General features: G+C 42.3%; 1 protein-coding gene across 1 annotated transcript in view; it reads right to left on the reverse strand.

The window, feature by feature from the left end:
* The window catches only part of LOC120044750 (macrophage mannose receptor 1), a 36,227-nt gene that overhangs the window by 4,932 nt on the left and 8,391 nt on the right, over window positions 1-22,904 (reverse strand). Inside the window, exons 6-32 of the mRNA XM_038989427.1 lie at window positions 17,175-17,290; window positions 16,949-17,067; window positions 11,604-11,771; window positions 11,356-11,475; window positions 10,695-10,805; window positions 9,913-10,047; window positions 9,631-9,765; window positions 9,060-9,194; window positions 8,787-8,941; window positions 8,437-8,581; window positions 8,285-8,339; window positions 8,011-8,077; window positions 7,765-7,898; window positions 7,606-7,649; window positions 7,091-7,264; window positions 6,792-6,946; window positions 6,552-6,665; window positions 6,347-6,462; window positions 5,960-6,111; window positions 5,662-5,867; window positions 2,360-2,759; window positions 2,058-2,227; window positions 1,865-1,935; window positions 1,663-1,763; window positions 658-777; window positions 425-562; window positions 169-323 (exon numbers count right to left, since the gene is read on the reverse strand). Coding sequence (XP_038845355.1) covers window positions 169-323; window positions 425-562; window positions 658-777; window positions 1,663-1,763; window positions 1,865-1,935; window positions 2,058-2,227; window positions 2,360-2,759; window positions 5,662-5,867; window positions 5,960-6,111; window positions 6,347-6,462; window positions 6,552-6,665; window positions 6,792-6,946; window positions 7,091-7,264; window positions 7,606-7,649; window positions 7,765-7,898; window positions 8,011-8,077; window positions 8,285-8,339; window positions 8,437-8,581; window positions 8,787-8,941; window positions 9,060-9,194; window positions 9,631-9,765; window positions 9,913-10,047; window positions 10,695-10,805; window positions 11,356-11,475; window positions 11,604-11,771; window positions 16,949-17,067; window positions 17,175-17,290 — 3,711 coding nt within the window. The remainder of the gene's footprint in view (window positions 1-168; window positions 324-424; window positions 563-657; window positions 778-1,662; window positions 1,764-1,864; window positions 1,936-2,057; window positions 2,228-2,359; window positions 2,760-5,661; window positions 5,868-5,959; window positions 6,112-6,346; window positions 6,463-6,551; window positions 6,666-6,791; window positions 6,947-7,090; window positions 7,265-7,605; window positions 7,650-7,764; window positions 7,899-8,010; window positions 8,078-8,284; window positions 8,340-8,436; window positions 8,582-8,786; window positions 8,942-9,059; window positions 9,195-9,630; window positions 9,766-9,912; window positions 10,048-10,694; window positions 10,806-11,355; window positions 11,476-11,603; window positions 11,772-16,948; window positions 17,068-17,174; window positions 17,291-22,904) is intronic.

A 22,904-nucleotide genomic window follows, 5' to 3' on the forward strand; every position in this document is an offset into this window, starting at 1 on the left:
TGGGGGAGGAAATAGGTCAAAGTCTAATCTTTGTGAAACTTATTAGCTTATTATCTCGTTTTAAACCGATCCAGTCTATGAGTTGAAAAACCTTAGAATCTTTGACATTCATGGTGACCTTCAAAAACCCCTCATCAGAAGTATGTTGGAGCTGTGCATGATTCTCACCCGTCCTCCATTGTTGTTGGGTTCCTTGTCGGCCCAGTTGGTGTACAACACTGGACTCACACCATCACTCCAGCCAAACCCTCCCTCCACCAGGCTGTCTGTCAAACCAATCCATGTTGGCAGCTTCAGATCCCTTAGATAGCTGGACACAAAGTCTGGAGAACAGAGGCCATTCAAATATAAAACCACCGTGGAAAAAGTCAAAGGAACTTTGATCGACTGGATCTCTAAAGCTAGAGTTTCTTCTGTAGCTTACCGTTCTCATATTGATTGTCGATGACAGCTAATTCTGCTCCTTTACTTTGGCACCAACTCCGAGCAGAGTCCCAGTTGGCTTTCATCCCGTGCTTGTGCCCTTGGAACATGAAGCACTTGTTTCGGAACAGCATCCATCCTAGAACAGACAAAGACACTGGTTACTAGTAGTGTTTTGGGGGATCATTTCACAAATCAGCACCTGTAGTATTAATGGGGATGTGTCTGCCGTACCCGCTGGGCAGTATCCCGTCCAGGGTTGGGTGGGAGGAGGAGGAGTGTGGTCTTCACCAGGGTATTTCTTACACAGGTAACCTGCATTGGTACGGGCGCAGTTGACATCATTCCAATTACCTACGAGACACAAGATGCAGAATATGTTGGATGCAGGGCACTAAATTAACCATTTTCAGTGGTAGAATGGTGCTCCCAAAATGAAAAAGTTAGGAGCACAACATAAAAGTTAGGAGCACAACATAAAAGCACCAGAAAATAAGATTTATAAATTGATTGAGATACAGCCTATATTGGGCCTATATAAAGTTTTAGCTACTTTTGTGCCTTAACCCTGTAAAAAGCCATTGTTTCTTATAAGAATCTAAAATGTTGATACAAAAACCTGTCATTGACATTCCAGTCATTTGTGGAATACTAGGTTTCTACATCGTGTATTGAGATGCATCCCATTGAAAATTCTACACTGTCTCTTTAAGAGGGTCAAGTTCATTGCAATGATATGATATATCTTCTGAAGAAGTATCCCTTTTTCTTTCTTTCCTCAAATGTTTGGATATGCTGCTAATTAAGTTTGCTAGCTAGCTAATGAATTTACATGACTGAACAAGGTGTCAACAAATTCCCGCGAGAGGTTTTGGTACAGCCTGCGAAATGGTTAACGAACGTATAGACAATTCACGATATGAAAAAAAGAAAACATTGAGTCGGTAGTATATGGGTCATACAGTATCTTTTTACCTGACAATCCGTTTATCGCTGTAGTAATGATGAAACAACAACAGTAACGAATCTGTGCGCACTTTTATCTCTAAGGCACTCGAAAACAACAGTACAACGAAGACTAATCATTATTATCTGGTTGATTCTTGTTGTAGGCACCGTAATGTCATGTTGTACAGCAAAATATGCGACCAAAATTGTTGGATGGGTGTTTAATATTTTTTATTTCTATTTTTATTCTATTTTTTCTCTCCAGAAAGTTCAACCTGTTTACATCAGTACCTTGATGTCTGTTCATCTGGACACACTGTTCCTCCCCATTGGCATTATTAGGCTCTCCCGGACCCCAGAAAACATATGTGACAGGGGACCAGTCCACCCACCTGGGTAGGGGAACAGAGATAGGTGGTTAGCAGTGTTGACAATGTCCCACACCATATTATACAACAGTATGGGTAGTATCAATACAAAAAAAAATACATACTGGTATTGGTCTGCTGCAATCCCAAACACATACATTCCAATCCATGATGATTCAGCCCGTCCCGTCCCAATCTGCAATGTCAAGAAACGTTACTGAGAGGAGCCGCCCACTGAGATTTTTTGTAACATCTGCACAACCGATAAACAAAAAAACAAAACAAAAAAAAGGGTCTGCTTGGACAAGCATATCACACCATCGTGTTGATGTACTCCTGTTCATCTTTGTTTAAGATGGAGACCAGTTGAGCCTTCTCATTGTAGCAGCGGGACATAGCTGTCTGGAAGTCTACTATGTCGGTGTCATTGTAGTAGTAGCAGATGCCATTGTTCTTCCTCCAGACAGCATTGGTACCGCAGTCAGGTGCTGGAAAACATACAAGCCATTTCTCAGGGGTCATACAGGTCATATAAACTTCCGGAACAAATCAATGATCACGACTCTATGGTGCTATCTTATGGTTTAACAGTGCGATCAGAGGTGCACTAAGCTGGCTACCTGGAACAGGAGGAGGGGGCACTGGAGGTATGATGGGTTTCTTCCCCTTGGAGATCATGCAGATCCAGTCCTGATGGGCATCACAGTTGAGATCGTTCCACCAAGAGGACGTTCCATTTGTGTTGCTCACCATCTCTACACAGTCCTCACGACCCTCGTGGTTGTTGGGCTCCCCGTGTCCCCAGTTGGTGTGGCTCACAGGAGTAGCGTCACTCCAGTGGTAACCTCCATCTGTAGGGTTGTGTTTCAGACCGATCCACTTGGTCTTCCCCATGGTGTACGTGGACAGGAAGTTCTCTTCCTCCATGTTATGGATACTGACAAGGTCTGCCCCCCTGGAGGTACAGTCTTCACGGGCTGCGGACCAGCTCTTCTTCTTGGAGAAGTCCACCATGAAGAGCTACAACAAACATTTCCAGATTCAACCTGTAGCACTTCAGATAACGCTATGTTGTTGTTTCTTCAGTTCATATAGTGTTTGAGGCTCTTTACCCTGTACTAGTTCAGATGAAGCTAGTCTGTATCTTTACCCTGTACTAGTTCAGATGAAGCTAGTCTGTATCTTTACCCTGTACTAGTTCAGATGAAGCTAGTCTGTGTCTTTACCCTGTACTAGTTCAGCAGTTCAGATGAAGCTAGTCTGTATCTTTACCCTGTACTAGTTCAGATGAAGCTAGTCTGTATCTTTACCCTGTACTAGTTCAGATGAAGCTAGTCTGTATCTTTACCCTGTACTAGTTCAGATGAAGCTAGTCTGTATCTTTACCCTGTACTAGTTCAGATGAAGCTAGTCTGTATCTTTACCCTGTACTAGTTCAGATGAAGCTAGTCTGTATCTTTACCCTGTACTAGTTCAGATGAAGCTAGTCTGTATCTTTACCCTGTACTAGTTCAGATGAAGCTAGTCTGTATCTTTACCCTGTACTAGTTCAGATGAAGCTAGTCTGTATCTTTACCCTGTACTAGTTCAGATGAAGCTAGTCTATATCTTTACCCTGTACTAGTTCAGATGAAGCTAGTCTGTGTCTTTACCCTGTACTAGTTCAGATGAAGCTAGTCTGTGTCTTTACCCTGTACTAGTTCAGATGAAGCTAGTCTGTATCTTTACCCTGTACTAGTTCAGATGAAGCTAGTCTGTATCTTTACCCTGTACTAGTTCAGATGAAGCTAGTCTGTATCTTTACCCTGTACTAGTTCAGCAGTTCAGATGAAGCTAGTCTGTGTCTTTACCCTGTACTAGTTCAGCAGTTCAGATGAAGCTAGTCTGTATCTTTACCCTGTATTAGTTCAGCTGAAGCTAGTCTGTATCTTTACCCTGTATTAGTTCAGCTGAAGCTAGTCTGTATCTTTACCCTGTACTAGTTCAGATGAAGCTAGTCTGTATCTTTACCCTGTACTAGTTCAGCAGTTCAGGTGAAGCTAGTCTGTGTCTTTACCCTGTACTAGTTCAGCAGTTCAGATGAAGCTAGTCTGTATCTTTACCCTGTATTAGTTCAGCTGAAGCTAGTCTGTATCTTTACCCTGTATTAGTTCAGCTGAAGCTAGTCTGTATCTTTACCCTGTACTAGTTCAGATGAAGCTAGTCTGTATCTTTACCCTGTACTAGTTCAGATGAAGCTAGTCTGTGTCTTTACCCTGTACTAGTTCAGATGAAGCTAGTCTGTATCTTTACCCTGTACTAGTTCAGATGAAGCTAGTCTGTGTCTTTACCCTGTACTAGTTCAGCAGTTCAGATGAAGCTAGTCTGTGTCTTTACCCTGTACTAGTTCAGCAGTTCAGATGAAGCTAGTCTGTATCTTTACCCTGTATTAGTTCAGCTGAAGCTAGTCTGTATCTTTACCCTGTATTAGTTCAGCTGAAGCTAGTCTGTATATTTACCCTGTACTAGTTCAGCAGTTCAGATGAAGCTAGTCTGTGTCTTTACCCTGTACTAGTTCAGCAGTTCAGATGAAGCTAGTCTGTATCTTTATCCTGTACTAGTTCAGCTGAAGCTAGTCTGTATCTTTACCCTGTATTAGTTCAGCTGAAGCTAGTCTGTATCTTTACCCTGTACTAGTTCAGCAGTTCAGATGAAGCTAGTCTGTATCTTTATCCTGTACTAGTTCAGCTGAAGCTAGTCTGTATCTTTACCCTGTATTAGTTCAGCTGAAGCTAATCTGTATCTTTACCCTGTATTAGTTCAGCTGAAGCTAGTCTGTATCTTTACCCTGTATTAGTTCAGCTGAAGCTAGTCTGTATCTTTACCCTGTACTAGTTCAGATGAAGCTAGTCTGTATCTTTACCCTGTATCAGTTCAGATGAAGCTAGTCTGTATCTTTATCCTGTACTAGTTCAGCAGTTCAGATGAAGCTAGTCTGTGTCTTTATCCTGTACTAGTTCAGCTGAAGCTAGTCTGTATCTTTAGCCTGTATTAGTTCAGCTGAAGCTAGTCTGTATCTTTAGCCTGTATTAGTTCAGCTGAAGCTAGTCTGTATCTTTAGCCTGTATCAGTTCAGATGAAGCTAGTCTGTATCTTTATCCTGTACTAGTTCAGCAGTTCAGATGAAGCTAGTCTGTGTCTTTATCCTGTACTAGTTCAGCAGTTTAGATGAAGCTAGTCTGTATCTTTACCCTGTACTAGTTCAGCAGTTCAGATGAAGCTAGTCTATATCTTTACCCTGTATCAGTTCAGATGAAGCTAGTCTATATCTTTACACTGTAGCAGTTCAGATGAAGCTAGTCTGTATCTTTACAGTGTATCAGTTCAGATGAAGCTAGTCTGTATCTTTACAGTGTATCAGTTCAGATGAAGCTAGTCTATATCTTTACCCTGTAGCAGTTCAGATGAAGCTAGTCTATATCTTTGCCCTGTAGCAGTTCAGATGAAGCTAGTCTGTATCTTTACGCTGTAACAGTTCAGATGAAGCTAGTCTGTATCTTTACAGTGTATCAGTTCAGATGAAGCTAGTCTGTATCTTTACCCTGTAGCAGTTCAGATGAAGCTAGTCTGTATCTTTACCCTGTAGCAGTTCAGATGAAGCTAGTCTGTATCTTTACCCTGTAGCAGTTCAGATGAAGCTAGTCTGTATCTTTACGCTGTAACAGTTCAGATGAAGTTAGTCTGTATCTTTACATTGTATCAGTTCAGATGAAGCTAGTCTGTATCTTTACAGTGTATCAGTTCAGATGAAGCTAGTCTATATCTTTACCCTGTAGCAGTTCAGATGAAGCTAGTCTATATCTTTACGCTGTAACAGTTCAGATGAAGCTAGTCTGTATCTTTACCCTGTAGCAGTTCAGATGAAGCTAGTCTGTATCTTTACCCTGTAGCAGTTCCTGAAGTGTCGCTCAGCCGTCCAACCGTCCGCACAGTCCAATGAAGGGGGAGGAGTTGGAGGTTTAGTGGGCGGGGTGATGTCAGGCCTTGGTGTCTCACACACGAATGGGAACACCTCAGTGCATGGCTTGTCATCCCAGAACCCACCAGTAAGGCCCGTAGTCATGCCAACACAGGTTCCCGCATGGTTATCTGGAGTATCACAAAGACAATGGTAAACAATTCAACTGATATACTAACATGAAAATACTTCAGATTCGTTAATGGGTGTAAAATGACTGTACCTGGCTGGTTTCGATCCCAGTGTGTGAAGGTGAGAGGTGCTCCATTATCCCAGATGTAATCCACCCCTCCTGAATCACCCCCGGCCCTCAGTCCGATCCACCACAAACCAGTGTATCCAGCCAGTTTCACCGTGAAGTGGGACTGTTCATAACTGGGAAAGACATCACAGACATTACAATTCAACACCAATCAAAGACCAGCATTATAGACATCTTGAGGCATGCCAAGATTCTAAGGGTTTGTTGGTCTTGAATGTGATGGCCCCTTTGGATAAGAAATAAAAATGGACCAGCCAGTTTCCAACAGATTGAAATACACCAGACTGATGATCTGTATCTGCCACAACATACACACATCTTGTGAGATGCTGAGGTAATCACACTCACATGTCCCCAATGTGTAGCAGTTTGCTGTTTTGCTGCTCACAGAAGGCCTTGGCGTCTGACCAGGTTCTGGCGGTCTCTTCCATCCAGTAACAGGAATAGCCATAGGCGTCCCAGCCCTATGACACACACACACACACACACACTGATGTGGTGCTGCAGAGGGACAGCTATAGGCAGGTACAAGTACAACAGGACAAGCACTCACCTGTGTGCATCCATACATAGTGGGCATGACGGAGGGAAGCGGGTAGTGGTCTTTGGGCATCTTGCATATATAAGTGTTCAGTTCTGTGCAGGGGACATCATTCCATCTACCAGTCTGTAATAAAAGAACATAAAACTTTCGGTTGGACAAACGTCAGGTTAAAGTGACGATAACAGTAAGGATAAGAGTATGGGGTAATAGTTAAGAGTTAAGCATGTGTGCCCAAGCTAACCGTGTTACCTGATAAAACATCTCCACACAGTCCTCATTGAAGCCTTGATGGTTGTTGGGTTCTCCTGGTGCCCAGTAGGTGAAAGTGACCCAGTGGTTGTCTGACCAGGAGAACAGGCCTGAGAAGCCCACATCATTCAGCCCAATCCACACATCATTGGTGGCTACAAGGAAGACACATCAAAAGGAGTCGTCAGCTAAGCTTTCCAACAATAAGTAGCGTTCATGTTCCCCCATACGGACCCATAGAGACCCATACTTTCCCATACGGACCCATACTTTCCCATAGAGACCCGGTGGACTCTTACCCATGTAAAGGTAGCTCTCCAGCCAGCTCTGTTCTGTCATGGACTGAATGGACACCAGGTCAGCTCCCAGCTTCCTGCACTCTCCACGGGCTGCATGCCATGTCTTTTTATCTCCGTAGGGCTTGTAGCAGAAATCTCCAAATTCATACCAGTCAGGCCCCGAGCATCTCAACTCTGCAAAGTAGGAGTTGAGACAGCATGTAGCCTACAGCACATTCAATAACATTCCAATCATATTTTTTTTATTTAACTAGGCAAGTCAGTTAAGAACAAATTACTATTTACAATGACGGCCTACACCGGCCAAACCCGGACGACGCTGGGCCAATTGTGCGCCGCCCTATGGAACTCCCGATCACAGCCAGTTGTGATACAGCCCGGGATCGAACCAGGGTCTGTAGTGACACCTCTAGCACTGAGATGCAGTGTCTTAGACCGCTGCGCCACTCGGGAGCCCATATTAGTGTCCTTAGGTTACTTGATTGATGTCTGAGCATTGGTGTAGTCTAACATACCTTGATCTGCAAACTGGTATGATATTTGATAGTTCCCATCATACCTGTTGAAGGTCAAAGGTTACTATGTTGGTATTGGCTGCATGGTTTGGTTCGTAATTAATTAATTAATTAATTTAGTGTAGACAGTGCACCATCGTGCAATAATGAGACACTCACTGCCTGGAGGTGATGCCGTTCTTGGTGGAGCCGCTGTAGAAGTTCTGGCCTGGTTCTTTCAACATAGTACAGTCTCCTCCGATATCATTCAGGATTACTCCTGCATGGATACCAGCTGCACAGATGTCGGAGTCCTTCGTGTAATGCAAGCACATATCAACATACATCAATATCCTCACATTCCTCACTCCACATTTTCTGTTGAATCATTGGGAGTTGATGGTTAAAATCACTTAATTCACTCACCCCACGATATATGCCAGAGCCATAAACAGTATATAGTACTTGTGCACATCCTGCTGGGCAGTGTACACTGAAAGATACACAATGTGAAATTAGCTTCATGTATTTTCCATTCATGTCTTATTAAAATCCTATTTTGCCTCTACTTCACACTGCCTGCTCAGCCCATACCCAAAATAACTTGACACAGTAGTCGTCAGGATCTTGGCGTAGTCGTTAGGATCTGGGCAACTGAGCAGGCATTTTGGAGTAGAGGGCAGTAGTTGCAGGGACTTACGTCATACGATCATTTGCAAAGTTAAAGTTGGGCTTTGCATCACAGGACACAGCATCTGTGAAAAGAAAACACCTCTCTCTGTATTCTGAGTGGACACAAAACATTTCTCAACAAAGAAATGCTAAGAGGTTAGCAAAACAGTTTTCACCTACATTCAGGTATACATCCCAGGATGTCAAAGCGAAGACCAGTCTGTCCGTTGAATTCCTGGGGAAGAATCCTGACATACTGGGCAGAGACAGGAGTGCCCAGAAGCTGTGTCTCTGGAGTGTTTCTGTCCATACAGCCTGTGAATACCTGGACAAATAGGAAGAACAAAGTGCAATTATGATCTGGAGTTTATAATCCAGCTATCCCAATATGGGGCATTGGACCAAAGACCTACAAATTGTGGGCTGGCTTCCCAGACACATATTGAGCCTGGTCTTAGACTGATTTTTAGTCTAGGACTAGGCATAAACTGTACCTGGGAAACCGGCTGTGTATGTTTGATGTGATTTACCCCTCCATCGTCTTTGTAGTCAGTCCATTTGCTTCCATCCATACTGTGCTGGATCTTGAATTTAGTCACCCAGTGATCTGCAGTAGGACACCCCTGGATCACAACACCTGTGATCTTTTTGGCCTCACCCAGGTTCACCTGGATCCAGGAGTTTACTGTGGTGATGTCAGTGGAGAGGGAAATTAACGTGATTGAAGTTAATTTCTGGAAAAATCTAATTCTTTCACAAATTCCAAATGTGAGATGAAGGACGAGGTGCCAGGTGGAACGTACAGGGATTTGATGGCATCCAGCAAGAGCCACCATTCAGACGAGCTCCGTTCGGACCGTGTGAACTCTGTGAGGACGAGGCGGACAGCATGGCGTCAGTGACGTTACCATCCTCCACACCCAGTCCCCTCAGACACACTGAAAGATCAAAACACAACCACAAGAGGCACATAATGTAAATAAGTGCAGTAAAATAATGTAACAGTGATTCATGGTTTCAGTTTTTTAGGGGGTTGTGTTTGGTGGGCGTTCGGTCTGGTGGGGGTTGGGTCTGGTGGGGGTTGGGTCAGGTGGGGGTTGGATTAGATTGGGTTGAGTCTGGTTGGGTTGGGTCTGGTTGGGGTTGGGTCTGGTGGGGGTTGGGTCTGGTTAGGGTCTGGTGGGGGTTGGGTCTGGTTGGGTCTGGTGGGGGTTGGGTCTGGTGGGGGTTGAGTCTGGTTGGGTCTGGTGGGGGTTGGGTCTGGTTAGGGTCTGGTTGAGTCTGGTTAGGGTTGTGTCTGGTTAGGGTCTGGTTGGGTCTGGTTAGGGTTGGATGTGGTGGGGGTTGGGTCTGGTTGCCTACCATTTTGCTCACAGCTGTACACCACTTCCAGGTATTTGGAGATTGAAGGGCAGGGGTCAGTTTCAGTATAGGCATACAAGAAGCAGAAGGGTCGGTTGTCACACGCCTTTCGTACCAAAGGCAGGATGCCATCTACAGTGCATGTTCCTGATAGGGATAACCAATGCGTTAGTAACATGACTGTCTGAAGCACTGTATTAAGCCCAACACATAAATTATATGTCATTAGGAGTTAGTTGCTCTTATAGCTATAACCTATTTGAGTTTCAGAGGTAAAAGCAATTTGTTCTGTACCTGAAGCTCCTTCCTGGTGGGGGCAGATCTTGTCACTCTTGCGGCCAAGGAAAGCTGACTGAATGTTGATGACACTGTTGGTATCACAGTGGAGGACAGCACTGGAGTCCTCGCAGATGTAAGCAGTTTCAAACCCTACAGGAGATCACAACCCGTACAAACACGGTCAACAGGTTTCAAAGACAGTGAAAAAGGAGTCTCCAGACTCTTAAATCAGATTTTAAAAAGGCAATAGTAAACAAAGAGCATTAATAGTCCACAGTTTATTCCTTGACCATCCCAGGTAGAGAGCTTTCTAACTCACTTCTAACAGTAGAGGCATCTGAGATTACTGTGAACAAGGGAAATAGTTTAAAACTACCATTGAATAATGTGGCTGTTCTGATGGACGACGTGGTTTTATCTAACTCTACTACAGGTCAAACCCTCCTCGCCAAGTTTATTGGGGCGGCAGGTAGCCTAGTGGTTAGAGCGTTGGACTAGTAACCGTAAAGGTTGCAAGATTGAATCCCTGAGCTGACAAAGTAAAAATCTGTCGTTCTGCCCCTAAACAAGGCAGTTAACCAACTGTTCCTAGGCCGTCATTGAAAATAAGAATTTGTTCTTAACTGACTTGCCTAGTAAAATAAATGATTTATCTATAAGAGCAGGGTTCATTTATCTTACCATCGTGGGGTGGAGGAGAAACTGGTGTGTTTCCTGAAAGAAACCATGGAAGTAGGGTTTAAAAATAACATTTGAAAATGTTCAAAAACACAACCATCTGTACAGGACCAGGTTACCTCTGCGCTTGCATATATATCCTCTATTGTAATCACAGTTGTCATCGTTCCAGTAGCCGGTGTTGATAAGCATGGAAAGGCAATCCTCTCCTCCATAGTTGTCTGGGTTGCCTGAGTGAGGCAAAGAGGAGGTAGAGAAATGTGATGCTTGGTATTTGTACCACCTCGCCACTCGGGGGAGTCACCCCTCTAAAATACATGCAAAAAAATATTTAAAAAAATAAGCATTATCTGCGTTTCAGTGGATAAGCCATAAGACTGCTGAACAGCTAATCAAATGGTTACCCGGACTATTTGCTTTGATCCCCCCCCCCCCCTTTTTTTACGCTGCTGTTATTCGCTGTTTATTATCTATTATCTATGCATAGACACTTTACCCCTACCTACATGTACATATTACCTCAATTATCTCAACTAACCTCTGCCCCCGCACATTGACTCGATACTGGTACCCCCTGTATATAGCCTCGTTATTGTTATTTTATTGTCTTACTTTTTTTTAACTAGTTTATTTAGTAAATATTTTCTTAAAACTGCATTGTTGGTTAAAAGTGATTGTAAATAAGCATTCCACTGTAAGGTCTACACCTGTTGTATTCGGCGCATGTGATAAATACAATTTTAATTGATTTGATGTATCTGAAAGCATTAGGACTATTACCTGCGTTCCAGTGGATGTATCTGAAAGGAGAGCCATCAGTCCACTCCCAACCCCCCTCTGTAATGGAGTCGTGTCCCCCCATCCACACAGAGACCCCCGTAGGAATCAGCTGAACCTTAGCTGTTCATGAACACAACACATCAGAGTACTATTCACTTCAATTGCCATTGTGAATAAACAACATTGTTGTAATTCTTTTTTTTTTTTAACTGAGAAGCTTAATAGCACTTTTTTTAACCCATCTGTACATTGAATGAAGGCCTGCTCAAAGGGCTCGGTGATGCTGAGAAGGTCCCCTTTCTGGTTTACACAGTCGGCACGTGCATCAGCCCATTTCCTCATGGACAGGTAGTTAAACAGGTAGCAGTAGTCATTGAACGGGTCTGACATCCAAGAGCCACACTTCTCATTCCAATCTGCAGGAAAAATCGGATGATATATTTTGGAATAGGTTAGGGCTTAGACTACAGCCCTGTCTTACAACACACTCTGAAAAAAATAAAATAATTGTGTGTGGTTAAAATGGCCAACTGTCAAACTGATTTCTTGTTGGAAATTGCAAGTGAAATATTTTTGAGAGGCAAAGAATGGTAAACTTAGGAGAGAAGCTGCTCCTTTTACCTGGCCCCGATGTGGGAGGTATGGGTGGAGGTCCTTGACCTTTTTCTGAGGATTAGAAATACAGTTGAGTGATGAACATTCTGTGGTCAACGGGCATTTACTTTTGAATAGTGAGCCAATATACAGTGTCTTAGGAAAGTATTCAGACCCCTTGACTTTTTCCAAATGTTGTTATGTTACAGACCTAAAATTGATTACATTTAAAAAAAATCCTCAGCAAGCTACTGGGGAAGGGCACCAAAACATTTCTGCAGCATTGAAGGTTCCCAAGAACACAGTTGCCTCCGTCTTTGTTAAAAGGAAGAAGTTTGGAACCACCAAGACTCTTCCTAGAGCTGACCGTCCGGCCAAACTGAGCAATCGCGGGAGAAGGGCCTTGGTCAGGAAGGTGACCAAGAACCCAATGGTCACTCTGACAGAACTCCAGAATTCCTCTGTGGAGATGAAAGAACGTTCCAGAAGGACAACCATCTCTGCAGCACTCCACCAAATTAGGCCTTTATGGTAGAGTGGCCAGACAGCAGCAGCTCCTCAGTTAAAGGCAAATGACAGCCCGCTTGGAGTTTGCCAAAAGGCCCCTAAAGACTCCCAAACCATGAGAAACAAGATTCTCTGGTGTGACGAAACTAAGATTGAACAATTTTGCCTGAATGCCAAGTTTCACGTCTGGAGAAAACCTAGCACCATCCCTACGGTGAAGCATGGAGGTGGCAGTATCCGCTGTGGGGATGTTTTTCAGCGGCATGAACTGGGAGACTAGTCAGGATCGAGGCAAAGATGAACGGAGCAAAGTACAGAGAGATCCTTGATGAAAACCTGCTGCAGAGTGCTCAGGACCTCAGACTGGGGCAAAGGTTCACCTTGCAACAGGACATAAACCCTAAGCACACAATCAAGAAAACACAGGAGTGGCTTCGGGACAAGTCTCTGAATGTGATATTTTATTCATATTTTTAATACGTTCGCAAAAAAATCTAAAAATCTGTTTTTGCTTTGTGGGGGGTGTGGTGTGTAGATTGATGAGGGAAAATACAAATTTGATCAATTTTAGAATAAGGCTGTAAAGAAACAAAATGTGGAAAATGTCAAGGGGTCTGAATACTTTCCGAATGCACTGTATGTGTATATTTTTTACAAAGAACATTCAGCAATGGGAAGTGGTGAAAGGACAAATCAGACCTTTTCTGCAGACAAATTCTAACGTGGAGGTACAGAAGTCATCGTTGAGTAGCCCTGCTTCATGGTGGTTGAATCCCCTAATATTGGAACAATCCTCATTGCCCTGCCAGTTATCAGGCTGGTTGGACGCCCATGGTAGAAAGTTCTGGAAGAGAGAGTGAAGCCAAACTGAATGTTAATTTAAGCTAAACTCTCTCAAATGTGTATACCACAAAAAAAATTGGCCCACAAACTTTTAATCAATGGCATATTTGTCACTCACGGATGGAGTCCCATCCGACCAGACCCACACTCCTTCTGTCCTACTGTCACTAAGACCAACCCAGGATGGTGCGGGCATATGAGCTGCAAAATAACATTTCCAATGGAATATAATATTTTTAAGAAAAGAAAATACTACCTGTTATTTGTACAAAATATAGATGTTTTTATTTTTATTTTATTTATTTTTTTACATTTAGTCAACCACTCACTAGTTATGAAGCTCAGTTCCTCTTGAGTATGAAAACTTGCCAGATGGCCTCTTTGACTGGCACAGTAACTCTCTGCATCTTGCCAATTTTTCACCATTTCAGTCTCAAAGTGATAGCAGTAGTCTCCATAGAGAAGGTACCCAGCATCACAATGAGAATCTACACCAACACAATGTAAAGTATTATGTTAAATGTCAAACAATATATTGATAGAATAAAGAACGTATTAGTTTGCATTGATATGATTTATAGGAATACAAAACAAAGGGCTTCCAGTTGTTAGCCACAGTTGTTCCACTAACCTGGAACAGAGGTAGGCTTAACATTTTGACCCCCCACCATTTTACAAATGTATCCCAGGTTTTTGAAGCAATTGGTTGTTTCCCATTTTCCAGAGAAATCTCCTGTAAGACAAAAACAATAAAACAAAGTTTTGTACCTTTCTTCGTCTATGATCCAGGGAGTTTGTTGATTGATTAAGTGATACGTGTAGTATAGACCACATGCCCTTACCGGTGTAGATTTGACCACAGTCCCAGAGGTTTACTGTGTTCTTGGGAAAGCTAGGTTTCCAATTGGAGAACGTAATATCTGTTTTGTCCACCCATCTGAATGTACCATCCTGGTCCTCATCTAGTGACATCACAAATCAGGAAATTGTAGACTTGGCCTTTTCATTGATTTAAAATTTGAGTTTTAGTAAATATTCTGCAGTCTCTCTTTACAACGATGCAACCAGCAGTGCTTGTCAATGCCAAATCGGTCAAGTGTCACAGATTACAGTGAACAACTCATAAGATATTGGCCAAATAAAGCTAGGGGTTAAATCTGTACGTCTGCTATACCTGCAACACCAATCCAGACATCAGGCACTTCCCCTTGATTCAGTTCTGGCAGATGAGTGTTGATGAAGTATTGCTCCTCTTGACTAAAACAACAAGTGATACGAATTAGAAAATGTTTTCATTTTCTTATCAATCATTATGTTCAGTAAATCATGTGTTGTTTCTTACGTCTTAATTGTCACCAGGTTAGCCCCCTCACTTGAACACTTCTGTTGAGCCTCATGCCAGCTGGTCAGGAACATCTTGTTGCTGACCACCCAGTAACAGTTCCCACTGAAGCTGATCCAACCGGGAGGGCAAATTGCTTTTCAGATGAAAATACAACACAGTACAGAGCAGTGGTCACCAACCGGTAGATCACGCTCGACTGGTACAAACTCTGCCTACCCGGGCGGGCCCAGAGAGCAAATCAAGTGCACTACCGCTGGGTCTACCGCTAGGTTTGCTAGGTTTGCTAGGTAGCAAATCAAGTGCACTACTGCTAGGTCTACCGCTGGCCAAACGGATGGCTCAGATGGCAGTGTCTGCAGAAATGTAGGCATAAAAGATAGCTACAGCAAAGTTGATACTGTGAGATATCAGAACGTTTAAAACCATGATTAGAAAGAAACTGTCATACGAATACAGCAAAGAGCTGCTGTTTTTATGAGTGAGTTTATGTTTAAGTTTATGTTTTTAAGCACTTTGTATTTAACACTTTTATAAGCCATAAAATGCACTATTTCCACTCAGCGCTACAACAAGCAGTGCAGCAGTAATGAATGAGTAGGAAAGTGTATCTATATGTAACAGTACAACTTTAGTCCGTTCCCTCGCCCCGACCCGGGCGCGAACCAAGGACCCTCTGCACACATCAACAACAGTCACCCACGAAGCATCGTTACCCATTGCTCCACAAAGGCCGCGGCCCTTGCAGAGCAAGGGGAACCACTACTTCAAAGTCTCAAAGCGAGTGAAGTCACCGATTGAAACGCTATTAGCGCGCACCACCGCTAACTAGATAGCCATTTCACATTGGTTACATATAGGCTTGCGTTGTTGTTATTAGCGGCTTGGGTATTTTTTAATATCGAGGAATATTTCACATTCTCTGTTCATAGGAGTGACACCATGAATTTGTGCATTAATGCGGTGCGACTCAAGTTTCGCTATCATCTGGAAGGTGTCAGTGGAGGGAAGGGAGACCAGAGGGATGATGAGAGGCAGACTCTCAGTCTGCTGCTCTCTCCCTCCGCTGAGACTGACCATCAGATGCAGGCACCATCAGCCTGGTGAAAATAAAAATAAAAAGCAAATTATTTAAATGTATGCTCACTCAGCTGTGCTTCACAAGTAATACAACAACGGATCTATTACCGGGGTGATCATAAAGCCTACCTCAAATTTTTAAATATATATTTTTTAAATGGCCTGAACAACAATGCATTGGCAGGGCAATTCAAGCAAAGCCCAATATGTGGTGATAATGTATTAGCTGTATTAGCTTACTGCACAAACCTCATTGCTAAAGTTCTGTTTTTAATTGGTTAATGTTGCATAGGCTTACGTTTTTTTAAGTAAAGTTTAAAACAAATCTGCATTTTGATTCAAAGTGATCTTGACTCAAAAAAGGTTGGTGACCACTGGTATATAACATTCACTCACTGCTGTACAATGTAGAAAAAAACGGGCCATTCAAGAGGCTGCTACGAAATCAATGTCAAAACGTTGTTTTCTTTTGCCCTGTGTTATTATAAAATTACATATAATTAATCATTAGATTGTTCTCTACAATATTGTCACCTTAGCTAATATACGTGCACTTGACAGTGTTGATGAAATAAGAACATGAATTTGCTGTGATCGTTGCTAGTTTAGACTGCGCTACTCTTGGCAGTATCTCTTCCATATTTGGTGTTGTGAGGTGGTACCATTTGGAGGTGTTTCCGCTGGTTGGACAAATCAAAATCAACTTGATACCTTCGTCATTTTCACATATTGGCTTTCATTGCATATAACCGCGATCAATCTGCGCTGAGAGGGGCCGTTTCTATGGCGACGTAAATGGAAAGACTCAGAAATACACAATGAAAACAGGAACAGAATGTCTTCACGGAGGATGGATATTGAAATTCAGTCTTTTAGCTTTGAAAATAAATATATATTTACTCCCTATTTAGTTTTGTATTGAGCAGATTTCATTTAGAAAAAGCCCATGTTTTCACTCAGGAGCCTCAGTAGACGTTTGAAGTTAGCGCCGTTCTGCCGCCGAGCAGCGCCACAGAGTTCTATTGAGCAGTGACCACTTTTATCTGCATTGTTGCGTTGTATTGAATTGCCTTGAGATAATTAAATAGGACCATATCAAACCATATAATAATTGGCAATGTATTAAGTTGAATCAAGATTGCATGTCATGTCACAGTAATTTGAGCTAATACCACATAATTCACATGGTTATTTATCCAGTAATGTTTTCTGAAGATCTGAGCTTACTGTTGAGTGCTCTTTTGCACATGTAAGGACGCTCATGACGACATATATGGGACTTCCACTTCCCAAAGTCCTGTCCTGCCTCCTTGATCACTGCCACACAAATCCCGCTCTGCTTTTCACTGTCGGGGAGAGAACATCTTTTGACTACGAAGCTAGAATACACCCTGTACAATCACTGTGATACAGTTGATTATATAGATCTGTCACCCTACATGTCCTGTCCTACCTGAGATCTGGCTGCACGGGATCAGTTCCCCAGTTGGTGTAGGCCGCAGGAGAAGCATCAGACCAGCTGAACTGAGTGCTGTCAATTTCAACCTGACATGATATTGTTGTGCATTTCTGTGAAAAAACAAAAATGAGAACTCATTATACCAAGGGGTAAGTTTTAGAATACATGTAGCTAGCACGCACTGGTTGGATCAATGTTGTTTCAACTGAATTTGTCTATGTATTGTGAAGAGGGATCAATGTGGAAAATACATTTTATTTGAAAAAAAAAAGAAATGAACCATTACTCTTTTCATTTCAACCAGCTTTGTAATCAATTGATTAGGGTAAACCTTAAACTTAAATACATTGACTTAACCTGACTAACAGGTTGTTACATTGATATAATTTCAACATAATCATCAGAACTATGTATACGTTGAAAAGTCCACATAGAAACATAACAAATATTTGTCATCCTATATTCTATACATATTGGGTTGTTGAAATTATGTAGAATTGTATATTTCATTAGACATATGTTATTTGACCTCGTTTCAATGTTGATAGTAAAATGGTTGTTTGAATCAAGTCATTGTTTCAACATCATGCCATCAACCTAAATAAAGAGCTACACTACATGATCAAAAGTATGTGGACACCTGCTCGTCGAACATCTCATTCCAAAATCATGGGCATTAATATGGAGTTGGTCCCCCCTTTGCTGCTATAACAGCCTCCACTCTTCCTGGAAGGCTTTCTACTAGATGTTGGAACATTGCTGCGGGGACTTGCTTCCATTCTGCCACAAGAACATTAGTGAGGTCGGGCACTGATGTTGGGCGATTAGGCCTGGCTCGCAGTCGGTGTTCCAATTCGTCCCAAAGGTGTTCGATGGGGTTGAGGTCAGGGCAGGCCAGTCAAGTTCTTCCACACCAATTTCAAAAAAACACTTCTGTATGGACCTGGCTTTGCGCACAGGGGCATTGTCATATTGAAACAGAAAAGGGCCTTCTGCAAACTGTTGCCACAAATTTGGAAGCACAGAATCATCTAGATTGTCATTGTATGCTGTAGCATTAAGATTTCCCTTCACTGGAACCATGACAAACAGCCCCACACCATTATTCATCCTCCACCAATCTTTAGAGTTGGCACTATGCATTCAGGGTTCTCCTGGCATCCGCCAAAGCCAGATTCATCCATCAGACAGTGAAGCATCACTCAAGAGAACACATTTCCACTGCTCCAGCATCCCAATTTATTTATTTTTTAACCTTTATTTAACTAGGCAAGCCAATGGTGGCAAGCTTTACACCACTCCAGCCGACACTTGGTGTTGCACGTGGTGATCTTAAACTTGTGTGCAGCTGCTTGACCATGGAAACCCATTTCATGAAGCTCCTGACAAACTGTTTTTGTGCTGACGTTGTATCCAGAGGCAGTTTGAAATTCAGTAGTGAGTGTTGCAACCGAAGATAGACATTTTTTACACACTTCAGCACTCACGTGGCCTACCACTCTAGCAGGGCAGAAATTTGACAAAATTATTGTTGGAACGGTGGCATCCTATGAAGGCGCCTCATTGAAAGCCATTGTTGCTCCTAGACATTTAACAGAGACTGTTATCCAGAACAACTTAAGTACATATATTTTCATACTTGTCCCCTGTGGGAATTGTACTCACAACCCCAGCATTACAAACACCATACTCTACCAACTGAGCTACACCAGACCCCTGATGTTTCCACTTCACAAAAACAGCCCCTTCCCTTTTTCCACATTTTGTTACATTACAGCCTTATTCTGAAATTGATTAAATTACATTTCCCTCATCAATCTACACACAATACCCCATAATGACAAAGCAAAAACAGGTTTTTAGAGGTTTTTGCAAATTCATTAAAAAAAAATCAAAAACAGAAATACCTTATTTACATAAGTATTCAGCCCCTTTGCTATGCGACTCGAAATTGAGCTCAGGTGCACCCTGTTTCCATTGATCATCCTTGAGACATTTCTACAACTTGATTGGAGTCCACTTGTGGTAATTCAATTGATTGGACATGATTTGGAAAGGCACACACCTGTCTATATAAGGTCCCACAGTTGACAGTGCATGTCAGAGCAAAAACCAAGCCATGAGGTCAAAGGAATTGTCCATAGAGCTCCGAGACAGGATTGTGTTAAGGCACAGATCTGGGGAAGGGTACCAAAAAATGTCTGCAGCATTGAAGGTCCACACAGTGACCTACATCATTCGGAAGCAGTTTAGAACCACAAAGACTCTTCCTAGCTTCACGTTTGGAGGAAACCTGGCACCATCCCCACTGTGAAGCATCATGCTGTGGGGATGTTTTTCAGCAGCGGGGACTGGGGGACTAGTCAGGATTGAGGGAAAGAGGAATGGAGCAAAGTACAGAGAGATCCTTGATGAAAACCTTCTCTAGAGCGCCCAGAATGGGAGAAACTCCCCAAATACAGGTGTGCCAAGCTTGTAGCGTCCTACCCAAGAAGACTCAAGGCTGTAATCGCTGCCAAAGGTGCTTCAACAAAGTACTGAGAAAAGGTTCTGAATACTTAAGTTAATGCCATATTTAAGTTTTTTATTTGTTATAAATTTGCAAAAATGGCTAAAAATCTGTTTTGTCATTATGGGGTATTGTGTGTATATCGATGAGTGATAAAAAAAAAATCCATTCTAGCATAAGGCTGTAAACTACCAAAATGTGGAAAAAGTCAAGGGGTCTTAATACTTTCCGAATGCACTGTATATACTAGGTGTACCTTGGAGGTGTACCTGTGGATGTACTTCAATGCCTACCTTCAAACTCAGTGGCTCTTTGCTTGACATCATGGGAAAATCAAAAGAAATCCGCCAAGACCTCAGTAAAATAATTGTAGACCTCCACAAGTCTGGTTCATCCTTGGGAGCAATTTTCAAACGCCTGAAGGTATCAAGTTCATCTGTACAAACAATAGTACGCAAGTATAAACACCATGGGACCACACAGCCGTCATAACACCTCAGGAAGGAGACGCGTTCTGTCTCCTAGAGATGAACGTGCTTTGGTGTGAAAAGTGCAAATCAATCCCAGAACAACAGCAAAGGACCTTGTGAAGATGCTGGAGGAAACAGGTACAAAAGTATCTATATCCACAGGAAAATGAGTCCTATATCGACATAACCTGAAAGGCCGTTCTGCAAGGAAGAAGAAACTGCTCCAAAACGGCCATAAAAAAACAGACTACGGTTTGCAACTGCACATGGGGACAAAGATCGTACTTTTTGGAGAAATGTCCTCTGGTCTGATGAAACAAAAATAGAACTGTTTGGCCATAATGGCCATCGTTATGTTTGGAGGGAAAAGGGAGATGCTTGCAAGCCGAAGAACACCATCCCAGCCGTGAAGCACCGTGAAGCACGGGGGTGGCAGCATGTTGTGGGGGTGCTTTGCTACAGGAGGGACTGGTGCACTTCACAAAATAGATGGCATCATGAGGAGGAAAATTATGTAGATATATTGAAGCAACATCTCAAGACATCAGTCAGGAAGTTAAAGCTTGGTCGCAAATGGGTCTTCCAAATGGACAATGACCCCAAGCATACTTCCAAAGTTGCGGCAAAATGGCTTAAGGACAACAAAGTCAAGGTATTGGAGTGGCCATCACAAAGCCCTGACCTCAAACCTATAGAACATTTGTGGTCAGAACTGAAAAAGCGTGTGCGAGCAAGGAGGCCTACAAACCTGACTCAGTTACACCAGCTCTGTCAGGAAGAATGGGCCAAAATTCACCCAACTTATTGTGGGAAGTTTGTGGAAGGCTACCCGAATCGCTTGACCCAAGTTCAACAATTTAAAGGCAATCCTACCAAATACTAATTGAGTGTATGTAAACTGCTGACCCACTAGGAATGTGATGAAAGAAATAAAAGCTGAAGTAAATCATTCTCTCTACTATTATTCTGACATTTCACAATTTTATAATAAAGTGGTGATCCTTTACTAGGATTAAATGTCAGGAATTGTGAAAAACTGAGTTTAAATATATATGTATATGTATATAAAGTATATGGCTAAGGTGTATGTAAACTTCCGACTTCAACTGTATGTGGTGAGCAGTATGTTTGGAACTTCAAATTCCAATTAATGTGCAGTATCGAATTGCAATACATGTAGAATTGTGAGAATCGCAATACATACCGTAGCGGCACCTAAGTATGGTGATAATATCGTCTCGAGGACCCTGGCAATCCCCAACTCTTTATACTATCCAAGCAGAAGATACATTTCCTTCAAATGTTTATGTTTGGTTGCGTTCACAATTCAATATCCAGTTTGTCTACAAATTAATGATTGAGATGTTGGATTCATGTCTCCATCTCAACCAAAAATCAAAGTTGAAGTATAGCACTAATTCAAAACCAACTTTAAAAGCACTTCAAATCAAGTTTGATTTGATTTAGTCCCATTCTTCAACTTATAATTTTGGTTGAGATTAAAACTTGGAGATTCAATTTGAAGTCAACCAACCATTCTTCATATACAAGACAATATTTAACGGTAAAAGTGTATTATTAATATCATGAATTTGGCATTCTATTTATAGGGCTAATGGTGACAACTCTTAAACTTCCAAAGATCCAATCAACCAGAGATGAATGATAGTATACCTAGCTACACATTGAAATGACGGTGTCCTTTGGGCAAATCACATGTCAATTAAGCCTACATAAACCCAAATTCAAAATCATTCGAAATGTACTTTTGCATAAAACTTCTGTAAGAAAAGTTAGAGGAGTTACTTTTAACTATTCAATGTTATTTAGACTCCCGAGTGGCACAGCGGTCTAAGGCAAAAGAAAAGATGGCGCCGGAGAGGATGGCTGCAGTTTTATTGGCTCTTAAAAAACGGTGCTATTTTGTTTGTTTTTTCGTATTGTTTGTAACTTATTTTCTACATAATGTTGCTGCTACCGTCTATTATGACCGAAATTAGCTTCTGGACATCAGAACAGCGATTACTCACCTCAAATTGGACAAAGAAGTTTTCTTTAATGAGTCGGATGGAAAGGATATACTCCGAGACCCCCGAACAGGCCCTCATCCCCGTCATTCGCTGGAGAAAGAAACTGAGATTTCGCGGAAAGATATCGGGGTGCCTTGTGAGGATCAGGCGACGAGTGGCTATCTGCCTTTGCCGTCTGTACTGTTAGCTAACATTCAATCGCTGGAAAATAAATGGGACGAACTGAAAGCATGTATATCCCACCAACGGGACATTAAAAACTGTAGTATCTTATGTTTCACCGAGTCGTGGCTGAACGACGACATTAATAACATACGGATGGCGGGATATACACTCTATCGGCAGGATAGAACAGCAGCCTCTGGTAAGAAATGTGGCGGGGGCCTATGTATCTTTGTAAATAACAGCCGGTGCACGATATCTAAGGAAGTCTCGAGGTTTTGCTCACCTGAGGTAGAGTATCTCATGATAAGCTGTAGACCACACTATCTACCTAAAAACTTTTCATCTGTATGTTTCGCAGCTGTCTACATACCACCACAGACCAATGCTGGCATTAAAACCGCACTTAATGAGCAGTATACCGCCATAAGCAAACAGGAAAATACTCATCCAGAGGTGGCACTCCTAGTGGCCGGGGACTTTAATGCAGGGGAACTTAAATCAGTTTTACCTCATTTCTATCAGCATGTTAAATGTGCAACCAGAGGGAAAA

This window comes from Salvelinus namaycush, chromosome 3 (genome assembly GCF_016432855.1).
Source record: "Salvelinus namaycush isolate Seneca chromosome 3, SaNama_1.0, whole genome shotgun sequence".
NCBI lineage: Eukaryota > Metazoa > Chordata > Actinopteri > Salmoniformes > Salmonidae > Salvelinus > Salvelinus namaycush.